We start from the raw sequence: 23,660 nt of genomic DNA on the forward strand, positions 1-23,660 counted from the left end.
ATGTTTGGAAAAAACATTTTTTATTATTACTTTGATGTTTCAGGTGTTTTTCACGACCACATAAACACTTACACTCCTGCTGAATAACACATGATGTTATTGCACAAGAAAATAACTGTGTGACGCGAGGCTGCTTCTTCACCGTCTGGTTTTGTGAGCAGAGAACAAAGACCAGAGCAGTAAGTCACTCTCATGCTGATCACTGTGGAGCGGATCAGCCCAACAGCCACCCAGCAAGGCAGAATTATTAGACAGAAGACAAATGAGAGGGCAGGCGATTCAATAAGGATTTAAGGGGCTCGAGGAGATGATGATATTCAAACTGGCCTGGGGAAAGGTGGGGTGTGCAGCAGCACGGGCAGCAGAGGATTACACAGGCGTCTATTCCCACAACAAGCATTTAGGCTTCAGACGTCCAATTTGTACATTTCCTTGTTTAAAGAAGCATTTTATTCATCGTTATTACTTCGAATGGATACACAAACATCCATCCAAGAGCACAAATTCTGAAAAATGTTGACATTAAATGTTTAAATTGCTGTATTTTAAGAACCAGACCTGGAGTTTCACAGCGAGTCGTGATAGCGTCCCTGTGGACGCAGAGGAAGAAACTCCTTCTTTAGAAAAGCCTTTCAGCACTGAGTGCTTCAGTTTGAGATAATCGCTCGCATAAAAGACAAAGTGTGGAAGAAATGAGACGACCACAGGAAGTGGGAGGAGGCCCGTAGTGATGAATACAGATATATAAGGAAAATCAAAGCTTTTGTTTTAGCGGCACCATGCAGCATCATAATTATCGATCTGAATAAAGAAGAAAAGCATGACTTCAGCTGCTGGCAGAGCAGCAGCTCAAATAAATACTCCTAACGAAGGAAACGGATGCAGAGATTAATCAAATTGGTGACTTCATCTCAGGAACCAGTAACCTCGCCATCTGCTGTGCATGACCAGTGACCAGGACGTCAGGAATCCCACAGCGACTTCCTGTATCAGCAATAGGGCTGCCACGATTAGTCGACTAGTCACGATTACGTCGACTATCAAAATCGTCGACGACTGATTTAATAGTGTCGTTTGAAGCTTTGTAAGATCCTGAAAGACGCAGGAATAATAGCAGGATTTAAGAGTGTAATAACGGACTGAAACAGAAGATGGCAGCACTGCATGTACAAGGATGCCGGCTGCCGTTAAACCCCGAAGAAGAAGAAGCTGTGTCCCAGAATTCATAGCGCGGCCCAGCTTAGTTTCCAACAATAGCGGCAGCTGCTTAGTTTTAATATTACTCTTATTATTCTTTCTGGGTCACAAAATAAACGTTTAACATATTTTCAGGCGAGAATGTAGCTGTGTAAACCTCAAATATCTGCTCAGTTTATCAGGACACCGCATATTTTCAAAAGCGCTCCGACGTTTTCGGAGACGTCTGTTACCCACTAGCTCGATAGCTAGCCGGGGGCTAGGCTAACTAGAGCCGTGAGAACACCGGACTCCCCGCAAATCGTTTTCAAACCCACCGCCGTCTTTCGCTACTCAGGTTAAATATATATGAGTCACTTAGATAACTTAAAAATGTTATTGTTTGGCTTTTTTCAGTATTTTATTCGTTCCTGAGTAAATCGGTTTGGCTGAGATTAAAGTTTTTACACAGCTGAATAAACGTCAAGCAGACAGCTGATTATCAGAAGTGTGAGATGCTGGAGAATTTACTCCGGTGTCCTGTTATATTTTAGATAGCAAGGAGTTTATTAAATTTTAATGAAATTTGCAGATTGTTTCGGTGAAGTTTAATAAACTATCATCTTGTCTTTATTTTTAGTTAGCACAGACCTTAAACACTTAAAGCTGTAAGCTAATGATAGTTATATAAGAGCAGATGCTGCTGGTGCAATAAGCTGTACGTTTTACGTCTAATGGATGATGATCTGATTAGTCGACTAATCGCAAAAATAATCGGTGACCAGTCGACTATCAAAATAATCGTTTGTGGCAGCCCTAATCAGCAAACACTCGTATTATTATTTTACTACGACGGCCGACAGTCATCACAGAGCGGGTCTCTCTGCTGAGTCATGCGTTATGTGATGAGGTATTAGGACACTGACTGTCAGAGGTGCAGCCTGGAGACACAGAGCTAAATGGAAAGGCAGCGCCTGTGATGGATGATGCACGATGCCCTTTTCTCCTTTTGTCTTACAGCGTGACTCGCTGCTCTTCCGCTGAGCGGTTCTGCCTCCTACCTTATCGCACCGACAGGCAGGTGGGACGCTGCTGAAAGAGGGTTTCAACACCTTTGAATCAAAGCATTACTCCTAACATTTAGCTCAGAGCCTGTGTGGGCAGACTGGCTGTATCGCGCACAGCTGCGAGGCTGTAAGACTCGTAGACTCTTATGCGATGACGCCAGCTGCAAAAATAGCTCAATCAGAGACTCCAAATGCGAGGATGGAATGATGTAAACATGATAAAATGATTAGAGTGGGTTAGATTACAGAAGCAGTGGCTTACAGTCAGCATCAGTGTAACCACAGCATCACTTTCTACATATTCAGCAGGCAGCAGCATCTCTCAGGCTGCAGGTAACATCCAGCCCCACCAACATCCATGAGCCTGATCTCATAAATAAACATAATAATGTTGAAGAACGCTTGTATATGTTCGGCCACAGCTACAAACAGGACGTGCAGAGTGAGTGTGCTGTGTTAACAGTGCAACATCACTCTGTAATAACACACGAGCACCTCCTCCCATGTCTGAGGCATCTAAGTGAAATCTGCTCACCTCCAGGCTCCTGCTTAAATAATCAGTTGTTAATATCTTTGCATTAAAACAAATACTTGTGTTGAGGCTCTGTTACAGGCACAAAGTCCTCTCCTGTCCTGTGTAACACACTGTTCACACTGCAGCGCTTCCTGGCTGTGTTATGATGTGCTGGCGACTCTGGCTCACAGCTCGTTGTTCTCCTGCTTCTTACGGGAAGTTTCAGCAGAGAGAAAACGGCCTCCATGACTCAAATGAAGCAAACAGAGTGAGTCTTACCTTCACTCGCCTGTATTAAGAGTGTAACCTGCCAGCAGCTGGATGAGAATGATGATTACATACAGTTACAGCGAGCACAGAGTTATGTTCACTAAATGTCCTCGCACAGAGAACAGGGAGGCTCGATGTTCAAAGCTATGAAAAGGAAACTTTTTCCTGCTGTAAATATTTAAGGACCTCATCTGTGGCATCGCACTCTCAACAGGCTCTGACCGTTTATCAATGTTTCTCCACTTGTTTAACGACTCAGACACCGTCAGACACCACAGAGTTAGCTGAAGGTTACTGTGTGTATTTAAGCTGACGGAGCCAACGATCCTGACAGGACCGCAATATTATGTGTCTGGAATAAAGCATGCAGCAGCGGAGGTCCACCTACAGCGAGGACCAGAGATGGGCAGTAACGCTGTAATCCGATTACTTTTTTCAAGTAACGAGTAAAGTAAGGGATTACTATTGCAAAAACGGTAATTAGATCACTGTTACTTTCCCGTAGGAACGCTGCGTTACTGCGTTACTAAAACCGTGATTTTTTTGCAAGAGTGTCTCATGACAGTGACGTAAGCGAGTGCGCCGTTCGTGACAACAGCTGTGTGCAGATCAACAATGGATCATATATGGAGTGCAGAGAGAGTATGAGCGTGCAGCGTTTAAAGCGTGGAAGTACTGACCTTACTTTGAGTTTGATTCCATAAAAAGTGACAAAAACATTAGTGTCCGCTGTGCGTGGGAAGAAAACTTCTTTTTACAGCGAAAAAACCCCTAAACTTCCAACAAGCACCGAGTAGCTACGACGTAATGGGAAACTCACAGAGAAACTCGCGGATTCTTCCACTGACCGCGGCACACCTGCACCAGGGTAACCAGGGTGTAAATCGTGTTTTTAAAAAGTAACTAAGTAACTAAGTAATTACTTTTGAAAATAAGTAATCAGTAAAGTAACGGGATTACTTCTTTGGGGAAGTAATCAGTAATCAGTTACCGATTACTTTTTTCAAGTAACTTGACCAACACTGGCGTGGACACTGCAAACTTGAACACAGCAGCTGAGGTGCAGCAAACGTTCATACTGATTCCTGCTCCCTTACAGCAGCAGCCTGCTCTTTCCCCCTGCAGACAGAAATGGCAGCCTGCAGGTATCAGAATAATCGAACGGTGCTACACTGAAGCGCCTGTGTCTGAACGTGCTCGGCTAAGCCGCTCACAGCATTTTGCCCATTTGGGTCACTCAGAGGCAGCGTTTGCATCAACTGAGTGACCCTTTGAGGTTTTCCTGAGGAGGAAACTGGGGGAAAAGTTTTTAAAACCAAGCATCAGCATCCAGAGGCCATTGTTTGGCATTAATGTTTAATGGCAGAGAGCAGAAAATGTGCTGCTGATGGGAAAAAGCAAAGAGCCAATAGACAGAAGGGGCTGAAAAATGGAAAAACAAGCGAGCCGAGGATGGGAATCTCTTTCTCCATTCAGAAACCAACGAGCTGAGCCAGAAGTCAAGACACACAGAACACACTCAGCCTGCTTCAATGAACATAGGACTTGATCACATTTGTACCAGCTGGAGGAAACGTAGTCTGTACCAAGTAACGCCTGCTGGCTTTGACCTTCCTGCAGATAATCAGCCAGTATTGTCCAGTGTTGCAGGAGCTGCAGCTGGCGTCTCAGCCCTCTCTTTTCTGAGACTGGCACGAGGTGTCAAATATGGAAGCTGCACAGACACTGACACGCAATCAAGACATCGAGCAGGTACTGTTACACCCACATCACCCCCACCCCACCAGAACGATGACTTCTGAAACAGAAGAGGAGCAAAGACACCAGATTCAGCTCTCTGACTGCTGTTCGACCCAGGCCGTCATCAGCAATGTGTTTTTAAAGTGTTGCACAGGTGCAGAAGCCTGTTTGCTATAACCGTGTAAACACTGCTTCATGTGGTTTTCAGGGTTTAGGTGATCAAATGTGAAACGAGTCGGCTGTGGCAGGGGCGTGGTGTCGCGGGGCACGGGGGTCATCGGCTGAGGTGGAGCAGAGCTTTTAGCCAGCATCAGAGTTCTGTCCTACATCTGAACAACACTCTGCTTCTCCATCTTTAGGACGCAGCCAGCATGACCCCAGAGCGTGCAACAGATCCGCTTTTCTGCAGGAGACATCGTGTCAGGTCACGTTTGGTGTAACGGACACATTTTCAGTTCAGTTGTGAAGAAAGCCAAAGTGGTAAGGCTGTTCCTCTAAGCACCCACACTCTGCTGTTTGGCTTTGGATACTGATGCCACAGCTGAGGCTGCTAACCAGCACATGCTTGCTGGGATGGGATGTAGCTACAGACCATCGGAGCCGCTCTGGGTGAGAAGGTGTCCACCTCTATGCCTCTGCTGTTTTTAGACGTAATGATACAACACAGAGTTAATAAATCATGATCCTCAGAGGAGGATCAGTGAGTTTGAAGTGTACACACAAACACTCAGCTCGAGCTGATTCGCTTACCAAAGGATGACATCATGAGGCCTATGTCCATCTTTTTATACAGATTTTATGTGCGAGTGTGTGCATACCTCTCTCTGTTAAACTTGAGTGAATGCAGGATGGCCGGCCGCCTCTGGCGCAGATTCCACAAGTGCAACGTGTCGTCTGCACAGGCTGAGACCAGCGCCCCCTGGAGGACAGAAAAGACACAGCCTGTAATCCTTCTGCACAGCAAGAACTGCTCATACACAGACTCTGCAGGGCAGTCATAATAAAGCCACTGCATGAACATGAGCCCATCTCCAAACATCTGCTTACTGTCCTCACACCTTCACATCTGGGCTCTGCATGAACCCAATCAGATATTTGTTTGTCCAACTTTCCACTGAAACACAGTCGCAGCATCACAGACAGAAGCAGGCAGTGGTGACCATAAGGTGGAGCATCGCCTTCATAGCACACATGATTTGATTTTCTCTATTTTTCAAAAATGACTCATAAATGTGATTTTCTCCACCAATTACAGCGAGACAATGAAAGCATTAAGAAAACTGTGAAAGCGTATCTGTGAGGATTAAAGGCCTTGACTTTTACAGGTTACAGCTACTACTGAGCCTGTACATGGAGAGAAATAATGAAAATAATCTTCTATGTTATTTCACGTCTCCCCGCCCCGCATGGAGAGACGGTATAAATATATTAGCCTCTTTTCTTTTTACATAATCTCACCGAGAGCTTTTCTTTGGATTGAAGTCGTTCGTGTCTTGCACATCATATAATTCCATCCCACTGGGATTAACACGGCCTCACACTGACTTGCTAATTGCCCATTAAATTGCACTTAGTTTTGCTCTGAAACAGCTTCCACAAGTGAAGATAATGTTTCCAATGTTTGCAACCTGACTACTTCTGCAATCACTGTTCTGGAATAATAATGTCCCTGTTAGAGTGGCACCGTTTCATTAAGTGAAAGTAAAATCAAAAGCATGTGTGCGTGTGTGCGTGCGTGCGTGTGCGTGTGTGCGTGTGCGTGCGTGCGTGTGTGTGCGCGTGTGCGTGCGTGTGTGCGTGTGTGTGTGCGTGTGTGTGTGCGCGTGTGTGTGCGTGTGTGCGTGTGTGCGTGCGTGCGTGTGCGTGTGTGCGTGTGCGTGCGTGCGTGTGTGTGCGCGTGTGCGTGCGTGTGTGCGTGTGTGTGTGCGTGTGTGTGTGCGCGTGTGTGTGCGCGTGTGCGTGCGTGCGCGTGTGTGCGTGTGTCGGTTCGTGCCATTATTTCTCTTAAATGATTCGAGTAACTGTTCAAAATCACGTCTGTCCTGATTCTTTCAGATCAGGCGGTTCTTTTGCTCTAACGTGAAACAATAATCTATGTGATGCACACGAGCTTCAGTTTCTTGCGTGTTAATGAGACGCTGAGTATTTGCTTATTTGTAGCTGGACTTTTTAAACTTGATTTAAATACTGTATTTTGTCTTTATATGGTAACATTGTTGCGTAAGATTAGTGACATTTAAACCCCAGTAAACCTGTGATTCAGTGCTCTGGCTGATTCTTAACACGGTCTGAAGCTTAAAGATTATTTTAACTATGCTGACTGAGACAGTGATGCCCCCCCCCACTAATCACCCATCTCTCCCAGTATGCAGCAGAAAACACTGTAAGTACTGTACTGGTGGTTCAGCACAGCTGTGCTGTTTTTTCTGCACTGCATGTAATTTACTTTGTGTTCAGCTTTAAGCTTCTTTTTGTGATAAAAGCACCTCTAATGTTTTTTGTGCATGTTTTAAAAATGACATATTGCAGTTTGGATGTCTGCTGGTCCTGGGGAGGAAGGTGCAAAATCCTTTGCCATTGAGTGAGATTGTAATAAGTGTTTGCTGAGTTAGCAGTGACCACAGTATGAATTCAGTGGATCAGCTGAGGTAATGGCTCGGTCACACAGTAGTAAAAATAGGACAGCAACCTCCCTGTGACTGGGAACAATGGGAACAATGGGAGGTTTCACTGCATTTTGTTGCAAGTCGTTGTGGATACCAGCTTTTGGCATGACCTGGAGTCAGCCCGTAGCAGTAAGTGCAAACTAAACTGGCTGTATTGTGGTTGTATTGCTTCTGTAACCTTTGAGTGCCTTTGTGTTTTTGTCGTTGCATCACCGGGAATGTCGAATTTGTGTTTCAAATCTACGCGGTTCTGGACGAACGCTGAATGTAAGTAGTTCATGTGAACTTCTGTGATGACAGCAGATCTTCTCTGGTCACAGTGAATCGAAACATCATCATCAACAAACTGCAGACTGACAGCAGACTGACTCGCTGCTGTTCCTTCTCTGTCTCGAGGCACTAAAGTTGTGAGAGGTCACAGATTTCATCCTCAAACATTTCAAAGGCAGCTAGACTGCAAGTCCACCGCACAGAGTTACAGTAACTGGTCGTGCTGCAGCCTCCTGACTGTAGTAACAAACCAACAGGGTGCTCAGTTTAACTCGACTCTGTCAGTTGATGCATTTTGTCAGGATTGAACGAAGCCCAGTTTTTCTTCTGTAGCTCCATTTACAAATATCCTTACATGCTGACAACAGGCACGTGTGATGTGCTTGGGTTTCACTGCAATGCAACATAGCACTGCTAGAGTTGCTCAACATCATGTTTCATGAACACTCCTGAAGAATCACTGCACTTCATAATTGTCAAAGGGCAGCAGGGAAGTTTTTCGAGCAGCCAAGAACGGAGAAGGCAGAGGAGGAGAGAGCAAAACAGAGTGAGGTGGAACAGCCGCTAATGAAGAAATCACTCCAGACGGGGAGAAGAGAGAAGCGAGGCAGACAGGGTGAAAGCCTGTCGTCAATTATCTTGATGTCTTGATGGCAACAAAGGGAAGATAACCAGGCACAAGTACAGTGAACGGCATGGGTGGAAATGAAAGCCGTGCCAAGAGAAATTACACAGAAAGACATCAGAACATCTCTTGGTGCACGTATCTCTACCTGTACTCAAAACCAGGTGAGGATGAGCCCCGTAGTCTAGATAGCAGCTCCTTTCAAAAAGCAAGAACAGAGACAAACAAAGGATCTGCTTAAATCCACCAGAACCTTTCATCTTTTGTCTGTCTGTATTGATCTGGTCAGTAGGAATGACTATTAAGACACTCATCACAGTACACACTAATCGTTCATTAACTAATCAATATCTAAGCCTCATCATGGCCTGACATTAATCAACACTTTTCAGAGGAACTCCCTGAAAAGTGAAAAAACAGAGCTGAACTCAGCAAACTGTGGAGCACGTTAAACCCGACGCCGTTCAGAGCAGCAGTGAGGGGAATAATGTTCGCTCACTTACAAAGAAATGAGCGGTGTCTGATTACAAATGTATTTTAATTTAAAGGAGTGAATATCAACCCCCACGTCACCGAGTAAAAGAAGCATTTCAGCCCAGTCACAATCGAGCTCTTTGGCGTCAGCTCGACCTGCTGTGTTTGGAGGAAGAGGAGCGAATGATGTGACTCGTACAACATCATCGTGGTTGGGGCTGCTTTTCTGAGCCTGAGCCTCCCTCAGCCACAGTACTGAAGAGTGGTTATGGACGTGTTACCTGAGTCACTGACCCACTGCTTTGGTTTTACGATGTTCTGAAGCCTTACTTTCTGTATCTTGTATTTCCTAGTTTCTTAGTTAGTATTTGATCCTGTTCATGTCTTCCTCTCCCCCCCTCTCGTCTTTTGGATTAGTGCCGGCTGTGTTTCCCAGATGTTTCCTCTTTGCCCTGCTCCCCTCTTGTATTGAGGGTCTGATTCTTCCTCGTTCCCGGCCGTGTGTTCTGCCTGTTTAGTCTCATGTGTATTCTCAGCTTAGTTAGTTTTGTATTTCTGGCGTTCAGCAGTTTTGGGTCCGTTCCTGCTGCCACACACAGCAAACTTGACAGGATGGGTCTGTTAGTACGACAGTGACCCAAAACTCACCACCAGGGCAACAAAGGAGCGGCTAAAGAAGAAGCACATTGAGGTCATGGCGTGGCACGCCTCAGGCACACAGATAATCTGTGCAGGGAGCTGAAGCTCGGAGAGTTTCTGTACGGAGCAGTGAGCCTGATGACCAAAAACACGTCATCGTATTGTCTTTGGCTTTTTTATAAGATCGAATGATGACAGATACACGTTAACACTGGTTCAAGCAAATCAAGCTACCAAAGTGCGAAGACAACCTTGGAGACCTCTGCTACTGACCCGTTCATAACATGACTGAAGTCTGTGTGCTGTGAAGCAGAGAAGAAGAAATGAGGGGTGACTCCAGAATTCAGCACATTGCTGTACGTTTACACCTAAACACAGAACCACGCGTCGCGTTCGGTCCCTGCTCAGCTCAATAATCGCCTTTTTCTTACATTAGCACTCTGCTCTCTTTGCCCCGACTCCGGCACCAAACCAGCCTCTTTACATGTTTTATTCATTAAACATAATAATGAATTCAGAATAGAGAAACGCACACATTAATTAGCCCATTCATACCCTCCACTGACAGTGCCACCAAATAATAATCTATAAATATTTTTGCTCATCAAATACGAAGCGAGAGGCCCACGAGGATGGTACGAAATTACTAAGTAATAAAAGACACGACGTGTGTGGGGGTTTGTGTGCTAGAGGACAAAGACGCTCTTCGTGCATGCAGCGCTCTCGAGTACCTGAGAAGTGGCCTCGTTTGTGGGTTGGTGCTGCGTGTCTAATGGGGAGAAGTTATTACACCTCACTGAGTGTCAAGATCAGGTCTGAATGCACGAGCCAACCAGGGCAGCCCACGCACCGAGTCCACGAGAGGGTTCTGACATGGAGCACTGCTATTATCCACTCTGTCAAGCGATGGGAGGACCTGCAGTCAGTGAGGGAGCATTAACATAGAGTGCGTGCTACACCATGCAAACATATTTATGAGCAAAAATTCATTTCTGAATCCCGCTGAAGACGAAGAAACCTGGTGGATTTCAGCTGGTTGGGGACAAAAAGTAACTGCACGATTAAAACATATATCTGGATGATTTTAACGTCAGTGAGGAGTCAGCTGATTCACTCTGGTTTTGGTCTTCTGTGTGTGAAGTGCTGCCTATGAGCTTTGCAGCATTTGAGTGATTCTGCCTCTGACAGATGATGGGCTTTAACGTGGATCACGAGCACTGATCTTTCTCCATCCCCGTCTCTTCCCATCGTTCTGCTATAATTTAATCTTGTTTTAGCTGATAAAAAACTGTGTCTGCTGTCTCCTAGGAACATGTGATCCGTCCTTCAATCTTGCTGGTCTGCATCTTAAAGTAACTCATCTGTATTTACAGTCCTGAAAGCGTCCTCTGTGGATTCAGGATGTTGTCAAGAGCACTGATACTTACAAATATTCACGAACACTATATATATATTTAAAAAGCCCCCACTCGCCCCTGCAGGCGGTTTACCCTTCAAGCTCGGGTCCTCTTCCAGAGGCCTGGGAGCTTGAGGGTCCTGCGCAGTATCTCTGCTGGTCCTAGGACTGCGCTCTGCCGGACAGAGATCTCCGATGTTGTTGGAGACTGGGGAGCATGCTTTTTTTATTTTGTGCCCCATTTTTGTGGAACAACCTCCCTCAAGATATTAGGCAGGCTGCTCTGTGGAGGTTTTAAAGCTAAGTTAAAGACTTACATGTTCACCATATCTTATGTGTCTTTAAATTGTTGTCAGCGTTTAAATTGTATTGCTTTTATTTATCTTCAAATAACTGTTCAGCACTTTGTTTGATAGCGCTTTATAAATAAAGTTGTTGTTAATAATGATAATAATGGATCGCATTTATATAGCGCTTTTCTGTTGTTGTTTTTGTTGTTATTGTTGTTGCTGTTCCCAGGACTGCGCTCTTCTGGACAGAGAAGTTCCCGGGATCTGCTGGAGCCACTCGCTTAGCTCGGGAGTCACCGCACCTAGTGCTCCGATTACCACGGGGACCACCGTCACCTTCACCCTCCACATCTTCTCGAGCCCTTGGTACTCCTCCAGCTTCTCGTGTTCCCTCTTCCTGATGTCGTTGTTATTCAGTATCACTACATCGATCACTACGGCCGTCTTCCTCTGTTTGTCTACCACCACTATGTCGGTTGGTTAGCCATCACCATTTAGTCCGTCTGTATCTGGAAGTCCCACAGGATCTTAGCTTGGTCATTCTCCACCACCCTTGGGGGCGTGTCCTATTTTAACCTCTGGACTTCCATTTTTTTGTTACATATAACTAACTATGACTATAGATGGTTCATATAAAGCTGAGGGTCCATGCTTCAGCACTTCAGTCTCCTTTTGGTCCCTCTGTTCTATATTAGTGTTGGACAGAGACAGAATTACTATTCAAATACTTATCGAACCATTTTTTAAAACACACACACACACACACACTTCATGCTTTTAAAAATCCACTAATATGACAAGATACACTTGAACCCACACACTGCTGTAACGTGCTCTCAGCTACACTCTTACACTATTACAAAAACATTTGGGTGCTTAAACACACACACACACACACACACACACACACACACACACACACACAACCTGTCTATACCTGTAACACAGAAACACACATAACCCTCTTCAGGCTCATCCACCTCCATTTGCCTCAGACACATCACAGGTAGGCCAGTGAGTGATGGAGAAGTGGGCTGAAACAGCCAGTGGGCTTAAAAAGAAAAACACAGAGGAAAGAAAAAGCCGAGAGGAAAAGAGATTACAGCAGAATAAAGCAGAAGATCGATGAGAGATGGCTTTACGTTTGAGACCTGTGTCAACCTTCTGCTCTTGTAACCATCGTGAAATCCTCTTCCCCCGGTACAGCGTCAGTATTTTGTTAGAAAGTACAGCAATAAACTGCTGTTAAAGTCCTAAAATGCACAGTATGACACAGCACTGTCACGTGTAAGCCCACACCACAGTTTGTCAGGGTGGAAAAGAAGAGGAGAGAATAAAAACCACATCGGTGTAACTAAGCACTGCTCACAATGATCCTTCATTTAAAACAGTGACATGTGCAGTGTTTTGGCTGCTGCCACTCAAAGATCAGTTAACTGAGAGTTAATCATGTTTACTTATAAATGTCACGACCATCAGCCTGCAAATGAATTCAACTAAATCTTCATTTACACAATTGTAAAATGCACACTATGCATGGTATTAAAGCTTCCATTGTAAAAGATCATCATACACTGCAGTGTTGAAGTCTTCTGCTGACACAAAGCTTTCCAGAAATCCTGCCTGCATCAGATGCTCCGTGAACAGTTGAGTGTGTGGCCCTTATAAAGGTCCAGTCAACCAAACACTGTGTGAGAAAACACGCAGTGTGGTGACGAGAGATGGGCAGTAGTGCGTTACTGTAATCCCATTACTTTTTTCAAGTAACGAGTAAAGTAAGGGATTACTATTGCAAAAACGGTAATTAGATTACCGTTACTTTCCCGTAGGAACGCTGCGTTACTAAAACCGTGATTTTTTTTGCGAGAATGTCTCACGACAGTGACGTAAGCGAGTGCGACGTTCGTGACAACAGCTGTGTGCAGATCAACAGTGGATCATATATCGAGTGCAGAGAGAGTATGAGCGTGCAGCGTTTAAAGCGTGGAAGTACTGACCTTACTTTGAGTTTGATTCCATAAAAAGTGACAAAAACATTAGTGTCCGCTGTGCGTGGGAAGAAAACTTCTTTTTACAGCGAAAAAACCCCTAAACTTCCAACAAGCACCGAGTAGCTACGACGTAATGGGAAACTCACAGAGAAACTCGCAGATTCTTCCACTGACCGCTGCACACCTGCACCAGGGTAAACCTCCGCCTGCCCCACTCCTGCTTTACAGGTGAAAATAGAGCAACAGGACCGCTGAGTCTGTGACTTTATTTATTTTCTGCTGTGTTTTACTTGCATCTATTTGAAAGACTGAGTGTAAACACACAAAATATTTTATTTTATGAGCTGGAATGTGTAGAAAATAGGTTTAAATGTTAAACTAATTTCTTCCAGTCAGAGAATGTTGCATATAATTAAATGTTTGCTTGATGCATAAAGTTAAAAGATTAAAACTAATAAAACAAGTTTTAAAAAGAGACTTTTCCATTTGATTACATTTATGATGGATTATGCAGAAAAAGTAGAATTGGGCTGAAAGATCCATCGCTTTATCACCTACTCAGGGTGTAAATCGTGTTTTTAAAAAGTAACTAAGTAACTAAGTAACTAATTACTTTTGAAAATAAGTAATCAGTAAAGTAACTGGATTACTTTTTGGGGGAAGTAATCAGTAATTAGTTACTGATTACTTTTTTCAAGTAACTTGACCAACACTGGTGGTGACTGATGAGACCGGAGCTTTACACTCTTATTGTGACTTTATTTCATTATCAATGAATCCCATAATAAAGGAAACCCAACCTAGCTACCATGCTAACAATCTCCGGGGTAGTTAAAGGTGATTGTTATCACCACCGTCATCGCTTCATTGTTAGTTCTACTGAAGAACTAAAAACGTTTCGTAATCATCATTATAGCTACAAAGTTATAACTTGTTATTAGCACAGCTCCGGGTTTCCAAATATTATAAAAAGAACTAAAAAGCCTCAAAGATTGTGGCTTACCTCATTGATGAGAAACTGCAGCTGAAGAACAGCAGCTCCGCTCTCATGCTGACAGTAGCAGTCCACCCCAGGTCGGCCCAGTCTGGTGACACCACAGAGTCAAGGAAGAGCACCGAGTTTCTGTGGGTGTGCAGTGAGTGCAGGCAGACAGGACATCCAATCAGTACATAAGCATGGAGCAGATATGATGATGAGCCAAACCTTCAGGTTTATTTACAGACACAACAACAGCACACGTCCAGGTTTAACTGCTGCGCTGCTGCACAGTCTGAGGTGCAACACAGAATAAAGGGCTTCAGGCTGACAGTAGCCTCTGTTCCTGGTGGTGTGTGTGCAGTGTGAAACTGTTGTTTTGTTGTTTACTTGAAAACGTATCTAAAGGAAACGTGGCTGCACAGCAGCTGAACGACAGAACATCACCACAGCACAGGCAGATGGAGCAACGTCAGATCCAGTTATACAGGACGACTGGATGTGAACGAAGACGTGCACTGTAATCTCTGCTGGCTGCTGACAAACTGTACCTCTCTCACCTTGGAGCACCCAGGTTCATAGGGAAACAACATTCAGAAACAGTGTTTTTATCAGTGTGTGGTGCCGGCGATGCATCATAAAAAGACGCCGTTCAGCGTCTTCATGCTGTCAGAAATAACCCTGTCGAGCCCATTATTATTATTTTTAGCAGTTTTTCTTAGAAAGCACTTCTCCTGTGTGAGCTAGTTAGTTAACAGTTGGTATAACGATCGGGTACAACATTACTGTTTCCTTGCAGCTTGTTTAGGAAACAGGTACGCTCACCAGAGGAAGTCAAATCCCCGAGAACATCCTTCAAAGCAGGTGGAAACCAGCAGGAGGCAGAAATGACACAACGTGGAAACAGAGCCAGTTGGATGAGAACTACAAGCAGTTATTCAATCACTACAGTTTGTTCAGTTTGTGCGCGGTGTTGCCAGCATGTGTCAGCACACCGCAGTGCAGCTGAGAAACAAGCAGCCCTGCAACGACTCTCATACGTCTGGTTATTATAAAGCAGGCATGCAGCCAGAGCCACGACTGTCCTTCTTATCAAGCAAGAACTGAAAACAAAGAATCTATTGGACAAAATATTTACTGCTGAAGTTTGAGTCAGCGGAGAGGTTTTCACCTTTTCTACCAACAAAGCTCGTTTGCATTTTCTCTGCTGCACGCAGCGTTAGCTCTGCTGCGATTTCACGAGCACATGAGCTGTAATGTCTCATTACAAAACCTATGCTATGATGTGCCCGGCTATTTTGCTCTACCCTTCTCCCTAAAGAGATTTCTGTCCACCTCGTTTAGCGTCAGTGGCTGCCCATGACACCTCGCAAACAGCTCGGGGCAAGGTGATCGTCTGAGCCATAATCAAATATGTGTTCATCTGGTTAACAGCACAGCGAAAAAAAGAAAATGACAGTATGTGTAAACGCTGTGAGTGGAAAGAGCGATCAGAGATACGGGTTCAGTATTAATGAAACCCAGAGAGAGGAATCAGAGAGCAGGAGACTGAAGAACGATTTAATGTGCACAAGGAAGAAAAGCAGACTTAATTACGCTTATTTCAGCAGATCCAGTTATAAATCCTTCAGTTACCAGTAACAACATCCACACGTGGCTTTGGGATAACGCTTCAGCTGGCAGACGTACTGATAGCATGCACAGATGTCCTCTGAAAGCAGCAGGGCAGAACCACCCAGACAGTCCCTCTATACAGACTCATCTACAGCAGCAGCCGTGGAGCCGATACGGCGAATCGTTGAACCAGGCAGCAGAAATCAGCTGCACTGGGAAGGAAAGACTCGGTTTATGGTTCAAAAGGCCGGCTGTGGCTTTGGGCTGAAGCCAACTTTAGTTATGAACATTTACTTACTCTATACATGCGTGCAACAGCCTTATATAGAAAACTAGCATATATGCTAACATTTGAGGTATTGTTGTCTGTAAAACCTTAGTACCAGAATATTTAGGTTCCTGTGATTATCAGTGACAATAATCACAAACACTGTTTATTAAAACATTAAACGTTTCTTATAGTGTGTTAAGAAACGTATGAGTTGGACCACAGAGTGTTTTTATGAGCGTCTGGTGCCAGCGAGTGGATTTGAGGATGGCTGGTTATGGTCAAAGTCAGCTCGATTACTGTTCATACAAAATGCTATTTAATTATCATAATTGGCCCTGCCAGTATCTCTGTATTACATATTCTGTCTTTCATGCACGTTGCAATCAGGCGCAGATTTGTAAAATGCTTCACTGTCCGTTTTAATTTATCAGATTAACGGTTTGATGAGACACCGTGGCAGACGTCCAACATGATGCAGAGGACGCGTCACAAAACTGTGACCTTGACTAACCAGCGGGTGCTGTGTGTGTGTGTGTGTGTGTGAGATTTATATTGTTATAGCATGTATGCATAAAGAGCTGAGCTGTTCCTGAATGCTAAACTGACTGTGCTTTTACTTTGGTGGGACAAAGTATTTGCCCACTTCCTGATTTCTTATGTTTTTGTGATATTTGTTGCAGTCACATGTTCCAGAACAACAAATATCTGTCAAAGAGAACCGGAGTAAATACAAAATGCTTTTTCATTTATTAGGGGAACACAGTACCTATACCAACCTACCTGACCCGTGTTTAAATGTGACGTAAGCTGAGTTCAGTGTCACCGCAGTCGGGTCTGATTACTACCTGATCTGCTGAAGGGAGAAATCACATGCCTGAGACGTTAAGTAGGCGAAAGGAGCTAAAAACACTCAGCACATGATGCCAGGATGTAAAGAACCTGGAGAACAGCCGAGGAACAAAGCCACTGTAAAAGTCATATTTCTGTCTTACATTAAAACTTGTCAAATGACCACAATAAGAAGAAGAACCAAAGACTTCACAGCACTGTTCGCTCACATGTTACTAATGAAATTATAAAGTTCATGTCAGGTTAGGACGGGTCTATAAAAACAGCTTTAAAGGCGTTTAGCAGCAGATATTGTAGCTTCTCTGTCGTCGCGTCCAATCAATGGACCTCTATCACTAAAGGAAAGAAGACAGAAAAGACGAAATAGCAAAAACTTTAAGCTTTCTTGAGCCTTTTGTGCTCGTGCACCCACACCGAGCCGCCAAACCTAAAAGAAAAATCTATCCTGTGACCTATGGAGATCCATGGAGCACAGAGAACAGGCCCCTCGCACAAACCAGTCGATATGGACTGTTTCTCCTTTGAATTCCCACACAGCGGGTGACTCCCAGCATTAAAGGCTTAAATGACAATAACTCAGAGGAGGGAGGCTGCCTGTGAGTGTGTTGGTGTGCGTCAGTTAGCGAGTTGTGTTAAAGAAGCCTGCACTGGTGTAATGTTCTGTGTCAGGACACTTTATATTATTATAAAACATCTATTAAACGTTTGACACAGGCTAGCTCAGTGGCAGTGATGCTAACATATGTTATATGTAGAATGTTCATTTTAGATATACTGTAACATATGAACTGTAACATATGAACTGTAACATATGACCTGTAACATATGACCTGTAACATATGAACTGTAACATATGAACCGTAACATATGAACTGTAACATATGAACCGTAACATATGACCTGTAACATATGAACTGTAACATATGAACCGTAACATATGACCTGTAACATATGAACTGTAACATATGACCTGTAACATATGCACCGTAACATATGAACTGTAACATATGAACCGTAACATATGAACCGTAACATATGACCTGTAACATATGAACTGTAACATATGACCTGTAACATATGACCTGTAACATATGAACCGTAACATATGAACCGTAACATATGACCTGTAACATATGAACCGTAACATATGAACCGTAACATATGACCTGTAACATATGACCTGTAACATATGAACCGTAACATATGAACCGTAACATATGACCTGTAACATATGACCAGTAACATATGAACTGTAACATATGACCTGTAATATATGACCTGTAACATGTGACCTGTAACATATGAACCGTAACATATGAACCGTAACATATTACCTGTAACATATGGACTGTAACATATGACCTGTAATATATGACCTGTAACATATGACCTGTAACATATGAACTGTAACATATGAACTGTAACATATGAACTGTAACATATGAACCGTAACATATGAACTGTAACATATGACCTGTAACATATGAACCGTAACATATGAACTGTAACATGTGACCTGTAACATATGAACCGTAACATATGACCTGTAACATATGAACTGTAACATATGAACTGTAACATATGACCTGTAACATATGAACCGTAACATATGAACTGTAACATGTGACCTGTAACATATGAACCGTAACATATGAACTGTAACATATGACCTGTAACATATGAACCGTAACATATGACCTGTAACATATGAACTGTAACATATGAACCGTAACATATGAACCGTAACATATGAACCGTAACATATGAACTGTAACATATGACCTGTAACATATGAACCGTAACATATGAACCGTAACATATGACCTGTAACATATGACCTGTAACATATGAACCGTAACATATGACCTGTAACATATGAACCGTAACATATGACCTGTAACATATGACCTGTAACATATGAACCGTAACATATGAACCGTAACATATGACCTGTAACATATGACCTGTAACATATGACCTGTAACATATGAACCGTAACATATGACCTGTAACATATGAACCGGTTTCTGAAGGTGAGGAACAGCAGCAGAGCAGCTCTGTGGCTACACGGGTGTAAACTGTGTCGATGCAATGATCACGCTCTGTGTGTGTGTGTGTGTGTGTGTGTGCGTGATTCAGGAGCTGACTTGAAAGGGAATGGTAGACTTAAATCATCTCTGTGTCAGTCTGCATCTTTCTCTCCCTGACAGGCGAGTCTTTGTACAGATCACATTCAAATTCACATCACACTCAAGGGCGCATCAAAACACACAAGATGCTGTCAAAACACAAAGCTCATGTGAAGGTGAAGTCGCCTACATCCATAAGAAGACAACGCTGTGCTGCTGCCAGCCAACAGGACAGAACGGCAGCGAGTTTTTGTTGATCGTGTTTGTCTCTAAAACCAATGAGTGGAAGAAAATGTGTCGTGAATTTAAGTTCGTTTGTGATGCTCGGGTTGCCTCTGAAAAAGGATGGAGGTAAACAGAGTAAACATGTTTACCTCCAGGTGTACAGCACGTTCCCATCCCAAGAGGAGACATTCCCATTTTTAGGTTTTCAGATTTCTTAACACCGTATCTGCGATGGATCTGACCTGGGGTACCTCTCACCAGTAAGATGGGGCATATCCCAGCTCGCTGGATCAGGTGGGTGCAGCCGCCCACTTGGCTGAGGGTGTGGGCCGTAGAGCTGTACCCCTCTAACTCTTGCTTTAGTATTCATTTCACCGACAGACCTACAAGGATGCCGGGTTTTCCGTGAGTTAAAGTCTATTATCATTTCATAAGCATCTTACCGATAATTATGTGTCTGTGTCCCTCCCACACACGGAGCATTAGCAGCTAGCAAACATTAGCACTTCGTCGCTCATGTGCTTAAATCTGCCTCCAAAAACAAGATGGCGATAACTCTACAGCAGAGGATGATGGCTGAATATGTTCATGATGTACTCTGACACTTTATTAAGTACACATTGCTAATACTGAGTTGGTACTAAGACATCTGAACTGCTTTAAGTAATAATTTGACAGCACATATTAACATTTAACTTCTACATATGAAAAATAATCTTAACTGATGTGTTTTTGGATATTTGCTTTTATGCTGTGGTCCAAACACAGAGGCTTTTTGTCTTTAGATGTTTTATTCTATATATTATTTCTGTTGGCACACCATCATTTTCATTATTGTTCTAACTGTACCTCAGCTCTCAGTCATGTTTGGTCCTGATGTTTGAATATTCAGGTTTCAAAGGTAACATTATTATTATTAGTAGTATTAAAATGATAAAATCATGTATTATTTGTCTAGCGCTTGCTTCTAAACTGGTGGTTGGTATTACTTTAGCAAAGATTAGCTATATTCAAACAGAAAAGGTGTTGTATGAGAGGCTTTGAGATGCACTTAACAGAAACGAGTGTTTTTAGATAACAGCACCTGTAAGGAGGCTAAAACAAGGTTAGCTTACAATTTTCAGTAAATTATTACCAACTCTCCCTGCTGTGTGCAAACAAGAAAATTAGTTCAGAGCTGCACACAATAGGCTCCAATCACACACATGTGTTTATCTCAGCAGGAACGGCAACACTTATATCAAGTCTACTGTGAGGAGGAAACAGCGTTTGCTTCCCAGCAGCAGGACGTTGTGCTGCAGGAGAGACGAGAAGATCTGAATTTAACTGATTTGAACTTGAAACATTTCTCCGTGTTCTGCTTTAACGTCTCTGCATCATTTTTTCAGGATCTTTTCAAACACTTCACAAATATTTCCAGTCCTCGGAATCAGTTCACGTCTTTGGCATCGTGACGTGAAATTGGAGTTTCTGGGATGCAGAAAGAACTGCTCCAATGAGCACCGCGGGAGGACTAATGATTAGCCAATCAGCACCGTGGGTGAGCGGTTATCATTAGTTGTCATGCTGTGCACTGGAACCTAGGCGTAATAATAAAAAAGGGAGATGGTTGTTGTTGGAGTCAAATTGTTAAATGTTGTCATTGTGTTACTTAAATTTGTAAGTCTTAGTTCAAGCAGCAGACATTCCTCTGTCTCTGAGCATCTCCAGCCTGCTGGACGCTGGGGGAGGCTGCAGCGTGTTATTACAGGGACGCACACACACTCTCGCACATGCATACACACACATGCACACACATAGTGCCTTATCTTTTGTGACCATAGGGTCACAATGGGAGGTGCTTGTGTGTACTGTAACTGTTTTCAATAAAAGGCGGCAAGCGGAGGCCGGAGTCGAGGTCGTCTGTGGTTGGACTTAGAGTGTGAGACACCGACCGGCCGCCATTGCTAGCAAGTAAAACCGTTCCGCCATTGTTTTGCTTTCTTCATGAGGAATAAGTCTCTAAACCAGCGGAGCCTGTGGAAGCGCAGCCCCAACAGCTGGGTTACAACAACAACCTTATCGACTGATATGTAGTCTCAATACTGACTACTGGACACTTTATTAGGTACACTTTGCTTTTTCTGGGATGGACACTCTTTTCCCCTCAGAGCTGCCACTTTGGGGCATCGATCCAACGCTGTGCCGGAAACATTCCTCAGAGATTTTAATCCATGTTGATTCCACCGAATCCCAAAGATGCTCCGTGGGCACGAGATCTGATAACTGTGGAGGCTGCGAGCTCGCGTTCAAGAAACCAGATTATTTGAGCACCATGTGAAAAACAATATCCACCACATTATTACACCATCAGCGACAGCCTGAATCCAACAACCATCATGTTGTTTATCCCAAATTCTCACATCCACATTTTTCAGTCTTCTGTCTGGTGTGGTCTTCTGCTGCTCTAACCCATCTAATTCAAGGTTTTCACATGCAGAGATGCCTTCAGCTCAAAGCAAACTTCTTCAGCCCTTCTCTGTAAAGTCTGGAGATGGTTGAGCTTGAGCACCAGCAAACAAGGAGTTTCTGAAATATTCATACCAGCCTGTCCGGCACAACAACCATGCAACCTTCAAAGTCACTTACATCAGCTTTCCTGCCCTTTCTGATGCTCATGTTAAACTTAAATTAAATGTCTAAATGCAGTGAGATGCTGCCACGTTTAATCAGCATGCCAGGCTGATTAGATGTATTTAACGAGCAGGTAAACAGGTGTACCTAATAAAGTGTCTGCTTCACTATTAAAAACCTAGAAAATCCAATATTCGAGTATGGCTTCTTCTGTGTGTTGTTATTAATAAGTAACTAATCCCACAGAACTCTGTCCGAACAGATGTGATCTCAAACTGTGGATGGTCTGAGCGACATTTCTGCATTTTCCGCTGCTGTCTACTCATTAGGAAATGCCTTCTGCTCAGGACTGTGAGGTGTAAACACGAGCTTCCTGATTCCGACCTAATGCATCCTGGATCCATTTCCCTTAATTGTATTGCATTAAACTCACCCGCCTAACACGCAGCACTTGTTTTTCAGGTCTGATCGTGCTTCACGCGCTGGAAACTAAAATCCCTCCATGACCACAGCCCGGAGCAGCTAAAGACCGTCCTCTGTCTGAACCGCACTGCCAGGCAGGTGATATCGGCCATCTCTGGTTTCTGCCTAATCCCTGATATCTGACTACAGAACACGTCTCCACAGTCACCTGGTGTTTTTGTTCTGTTCTGTCATCTCAAACATTATTCTATCATTATAAGAGGATGAGGTTTGTATTAGCATTACAGAGGCATCCACGTTATCGTCCTGCATCAGTGTTCACCGTTTCTAAACCCTGCAGAAAAAGCTGGGAGCTGTTACAGCTGTTACAGCCGTGTTCTTCTGCATGCAGTGATGTTAGCACCGGGGGCTGCGCTACTTCAAACTGCTGAACTTTAAGATGAATCTTGATTAAGCTCATTTTACTCCACAAAATTATACCACAGTGCTTCTTGAATTGATCCCACTGCATCCTCTGGCTATCACCCAATCCATGCTTAAAATCTATCTCTCACCCCACTTTATCTCTTACCTCTCTGCCTCTTTCACTGTGTCTGTGTGTGTGTCTGTGTGTGCATGTGTGAAGGAGGGTGTATAATAACTGGTTTGTGTGAGTTTAATAATACTGGTGAAGGAGTGGAGACACAGCTGGGCAATTTAGATTTGAGTATAAACATCTCACAGCAGAGTGGATACAGAAAGAATGTGTGCACGAGAGTGTGTGTGCACGAGAGTGTGTGTGCACGAGAGTGTGTGTGCGAGTGTGCGTGCATCAGTCATAAAGCTTTGTGAAGCAGCCATGATGTGAGACATGTGAATGATGTGTGACTTACTTGGCTGTGCAGACAAAAAAGGAAGATAATTGAACATTTATGGTTGTTTCATATATGATACTGCTTTGATTTACAGAGTCATAGATCTGTTTATAAAGAGAAAGACCATCAGCATACACACAAACTGTTTTCATGTTCCAACACAATGTTCATACAGAAATATGGCAGAGTATGTGTGAACCAGTTTCAATAGATGTCCAAGAAGAAGCCTTAATAATATCACCTCTGTTCTAAAGCCATGATTTCAGTATCCAAGCACAAGCCTTTCATTTCTGCCAGTAATTATCTGATTAACCAGCCGAGTGACTCTCAGTGAAAGAATACCAACAGCTGTGGGCAGCCAACCAGTTCAGGCTTTTGTCCTTGTGTTGGTCAAGCTCCATTTTTGGCCAATGCTCTGTCTGTTTTATTTTTTTATCGAAATCATTTAAATTAAGAACCATGAAAATGCTCCTCAGTGCTGCTTAATTCAACATGAACACCTGGGAGCTGTCCCTCGACTCCATCCATCAATCGACCCATCATCCATCGACCCATCATCCATCCATCCATCCATCCATCCATCCATCC

At 43.6% G+C, this 23,660-nt stretch overlaps 1 protein-coding gene across 17 annotated transcripts in view; it reads right to left on the reverse strand.

Moving 5' to 3' along the window:
* stxbp5l (syntaxin binding protein 5L) overlaps positions 1-23,660 on the reverse strand; it is a 130,485-nt gene that overhangs the window by 61,046 nt on the left and 45,779 nt on the right. For all 17 annotated transcript variants that reach the window (XM_004566047.4, XM_004566045.4, XM_004566046.4 and 14 more), the window contains exons 3-4: positions 14,122-14,203; positions 5,586-5,686 (exon numbers count right to left, since the gene is read on the reverse strand). In XM_004566047.4, coding sequence (XP_004566104.1) covers positions 5,586-5,686; positions 14,122-14,203 — 183 coding nt within the window. The remainder of the gene's footprint in view (positions 1-5,585; positions 5,687-14,121; positions 14,204-23,660) is intronic.

This window comes from Maylandia zebra, linkage group LG16, assembly GCF_041146795.1.
Source record: "Maylandia zebra isolate NMK-2024a linkage group LG16, Mzebra_GT3a, whole genome shotgun sequence".
NCBI lineage: Eukaryota > Metazoa > Chordata > Actinopteri > Cichliformes > Cichlidae > Maylandia > Maylandia zebra.